The 1994-nt window shown below is 38.6% G+C and overlaps 1 protein-coding gene across 1 annotated transcript; it reads right to left on the bottom strand.

The window, feature by feature from the left end:
- Positions 1–1280: 1280 nt before the first annotated feature.
- Positions 1281–1673, bottom strand: LOC107271643 (uncharacterized mitochondrial protein AtMg00860-like). The gene is made up of 2 exons (XM_015747862.1): positions 1642–1673; positions 1281–1596 (listed from the first exon to the last, which is right to left on the bottom strand). Exons 1-2 carry the CDS (start codon positions 1671–1673, stop codon positions 1281–1283), a joined length of 348 nt encoding a protein of 115 aa, XP_015603348.1.
- Positions 1674–1994: the final 321 nt, after the last annotated feature.

Raw genomic sequence — 1994 nt, 5'->3', positions numbered from 1 at the left:
ATGTTGAACGAGAGTGTAGGACAAAAGCATATCACTCGAGAAATCAGGGACATTAACAGATATACTGGAAATTGAAACTCAAGAAATAACGATCAATATACAAATCAAAGCTTTAGACGAGAGCATAATAACGAATCATATAATTCTCAAACGTTTGATCAAAGAAGACCATTTGAGAATCAAAACCGGTATCCTAGGCGCGATTACAATCAACCTCCAGATACAAGATATAATTCACGTAGCAGTAATCCGTATCTAAATAGAAACGACCGTTCAAGTAACAATTCAACTCAGAATCTTTTAAACTATCATGGGCAAACGACCAGCACGTATCGTAAGGGCCAAAAACCAAATCGTGCATTCCCCATCAACACGACAGAGACAGAGACAGATACGAACGAGCCTACTCAGTCTCCACAAAGTCAAGAAACCTCATCATCGTTCCATTCAAGGAGTTGCTCAGACCCGAAGGAGAATTCTTGCTAGACACAGGAACCGATATCAACATTATAAAATCAAACTCGTTATTATCTCACACACTATTCTATCCGGACGATAAAATTCAGATTCAAGGAATAACCGAAGAATCAACCTATACATTAGGGGCATTCTACTTAACATGTGAAACATGAGTTCACAAATTTTACGTTGTTCCCAAATCGTTCTGATTAGAACAACAAGGTATCATAGGATCCCCATTCTTTCGGCAGGAGAGAGCTAAAACAAACTTTGAATCGCAAAAGGTGAAAATAAGTAACGGTAGGCAGCTAGTTCTAATATACAGTAATACGGTGACTATACCAACTAGGAGTATTAATGAAATAACAATATACACACAAAAAGAGCATGAGGATACAGCAATAATCAAAGAACAAGAAGGAACTTTTCTCGTAACTAACATGGTACAGATTAAATACGGACAAGCTTTTACATACACGTACGTCGTAAATACCAAAAAAACCGAAGAAACACTAACGATCCCTGTTGTCAATGTTGAGTCAGTCGATACCCCCACGAGCCCGAGGGATAGCTCAACTTTCAACATCTCGTCAATTAATTGTGAAAATATGCAAGAACGTGTAAATTTACTAAAAGAAAACGTACGACTAAATCATTTCAATATCGAGGAACGTAGCTGTTGGAGCCATACTCTCATATCCTTAAACCAAAAAGCTTGCCGTACGATCCATTCGGTCTTATTCACACCAAAATGTCCACGCTCATGCGCTAGACGAATCACTTGCGATTGCGTATCCTTAGGTACTAAGATTAAAACATCACTATATGAGTACAGGTCCACTCGCAAGGGCTGTCTTCAATGCCGGCCTGGCTATCTTTGCATACCCTTGAATAAATTTTCGGAAGTAGCCAGTCAATCCTAAAAAGCTCTGTACCTTCTTAACCGTCGTTGGCTTAGGGAAATTGGCGACTACTTTAGTTTTAATTTCGGATGGTCTAACGGTTTCTTTTGACACAATGTGTCCCAAATACTCGATTTCAGTTTGTAAGAATCGGCATTTTCCCCAGTTAATTATTAGTTCGTGCTGTCTTGCAACTTCTAATACCTCCTTTAACCGCTCCATCGCATTTTCTGTACTTTTCGCAAGAATAATCACATCGTCCATGTAAATTACTACATACCTTTTACTGATCATATCCTTTAAAACGGTCATGATAAATTTTTGAAAAACGATCTGTGAAATACTCAGTCCGAATGGCGTTCTCATAAACTCATATTGTCGAACTCATATTGATTAACGGTAGTGGAAACCGTGGTCTTACGATCATTTTGTTCAAACTGCGATAGTCAACGCACACTCTCTTTGAACCATTCTTCTTTTTTACTAAAACTATAGGGCTTGCATATTCGGAATTCGACGGACGGATGACGCCTTTATCAATCCACAGCTTCATCAGATCATCGACTTCATTTTTTTCCGATTGTGATAATCTTTGCGGTCTACTTACAACGGGAACATCGCTTTTCAGTACTA

This window comes from Cephus cinctus, unplaced genomic scaffold (assembly GCF_000341935.2).
Source record: "Cephus cinctus unplaced genomic scaffold, Ccin1 Ccin1_scaffold1006, whole genome shotgun sequence".
Classification (NCBI taxonomy): Eukaryota; Metazoa; Arthropoda; class Insecta; order Hymenoptera; family Cephidae; genus Cephus; species Cephus cinctus.
This window is presented reverse-complemented; position numbering and strand designations above follow the sequence as displayed.

What these genes read in the sequence shown, in the direction of transcription:
- LOC107271643 (XM_015747862.1), bottom strand. Translation starts at nt 1,673, where the DNA reads ATGACCGTTTTAAAGGATATGATCAGTAAAAG. An exon ending in AAGGATATGATCAGTAAAAG is followed by an intron (nt 1,597 to 1,641) that starts GTATGTAGTAAT and finishes TCTTGCGAAAAG; the next exon opens with TACAGAAAATGCGATGGAGC.